This window comes from Nesoenas mayeri (genome assembly GCF_963082525.1).
Source record: "Nesoenas mayeri genome assembly, chromosome: 2".
Taxonomy (NCBI): Eukaryota; Metazoa; Chordata; class Aves; order Columbiformes; family Columbidae; genus Nesoenas; species Nesoenas mayeri.
In genome coordinates, this window is record NC_137543.1 from 117,654,328 (window position 1) to 117,656,052 (window position 1,725).

Below are 1,725 nucleotides of genomic sequence, written 5' to 3' on the forward strand. Positions count from 1 at the left end.
AAACCTGATGGTTTAGCTCCCAATGGAAAAAGAAAACCTCTTGTGCTGTTGCTTTTAAAAAAGAAATTATAAATGAGAGAAAATCCATCTCCCTGTGCAAAAAATCATAAAGATAAGACTTACAGACCAAAGAAGTAATTTCTCAGCATTCTCAGGTCTCCATCCCACTGCACGTACTTTTTTTTTAAATTACTTTCCATACACAGCATGTTCGCAAAGACTAAATTTGCCTGTCTTTCTCAGGCAAGTGCCTCTGAGAATTGGAGATTACCCATGGCTTTTAAAATCTGAAAGTTCATCACAGATTAGTGCTAGTAGTCAGGTCTCGCTTCAGTACACGGATGCATCTTCATAGTGGAATTTGTCTTGAGAGCAGATCCTGGGCCTGGTGACTTTACTGTTCCCACAGGGTAAATACTGATTGCATAAACGGAACAAATGCCTCTTGAACTTGACTCCGACAAATACATAGAGCACAGGATTGAGGCAGCAGTGGGAGAAGGCAATTTTACGGCTAATGTGAAAGGCAAGATTGGAGTCTTTTTGATACTGACAGGTAGGTGATGGAAAAGTAATCAGCAAGCTGAGGATGTTGTAAGGCGCCCAGCTCAGAAAAAAAGCCACCACAATAATAAGGATGAGTTTCACAGTTCTGTGCTTTCTGCGAGATCTTGTTCTGAGCAGGATTATCAGTATCTTGAAGTAACAGAATAAAATAACCCCAAAGGAAAACAAGAAGAGTACATTTCTCTGATAAATGTCCACCTTTTTCCATTTCCAGTCAGCATAATCGCAGGTCTTGCCACCTTCCAAGGTTTCTTGCACTGTGGTGTGAATCATCTCAGGAACCACAACTAATATGCTAATAGTCCATACAACCAAGCTCACCAGAAAACCACAACACTGTGTCTGGGATCTCAAAGTTGAGAGAGGGTTCACTACAGCCAAGTACCTTAAGATAGTCATGAGAGTCAGAAAGAAAACGCCGCTGTAGTAGCCAATGGAGAAGACAGTATTTGTTGCTTTGCAAAGGAACTCACCAAAAATCCACCCAAAGGACTGGTCCACTGCCCAGAAAGGCAGCATGCAGGAGAAGACTAAATCAGAGACACAGAGATTCAGGATGAAGACGTTCGTTAAAGATGTCAGGTTTTCATATTTGAATAGGATGCATAACACTAGATTGTTTCCTAGCAGGCTGAGCAAAAATGCCAGAGTGTAGACGACAGTAGTGAGATGAGTGTAAAATACAAAATAGTTGCCCATTTCGCAGGCATTGCTTTCATTAAAAGAATATTCATATGAGTAGTACTCATCCAAATCAGGTACATGAGGTTCGCCATCCATTTCTTCCTGCAAACCTTGTGCTGTTCTCCGGCAGCTACTTCTAAGAACAGCAATAATCAAACAAAAATTTTGGTGAAAATCAACCTAATAACTAAACTCCTGCTGTGGACACTTCTGTTTTAAGAGACAAAAAGAAGCAGTGAAACTACCTTATTTGTCCTGGTTTGGGGAGAGAAAGGAGTAATTTCCTCTTATGACTAGAGCATAAACAGGTGGAAACTAAAGATTTACCCTCAAAGCAGCGTTAAATATTTGAGAAGTCAGAAACGAAGACGTTTCTAAACCAATATGGTTGGTGACAACTGCTACTGTGTGAAGGCTGAGGGTACATTGTTTTTTAACTTGAGTATTCCAGGTGGCAAGACTTTCAAATCTGCT

The 1,725-nt window shown here is 40.5% G+C and overlaps 1 protein-coding gene across 1 annotated transcript; it reads right to left on the reverse strand.

Annotated features, from left to right (window-relative positions):
* Nucleotides 1-330: 330 nt before the first annotated feature.
* Nucleotides 331-1,347, reverse strand: XCR1 (X-C motif chemokine receptor 1; the record flags this gene model as incomplete). Its single annotated transcript, XM_080364188.1, has 1 exon — nucleotides 331-1,347. The coding sequence occupies one exon, from the start codon at nucleotides 1,345-1,347 to the stop codon at nucleotides 331-333; it is 1,017 nt and encodes a 338-aa protein (XP_080220314.1).
* Between the last annotated feature and the right edge of the window lie 378 nt (nucleotides 1,348-1,725).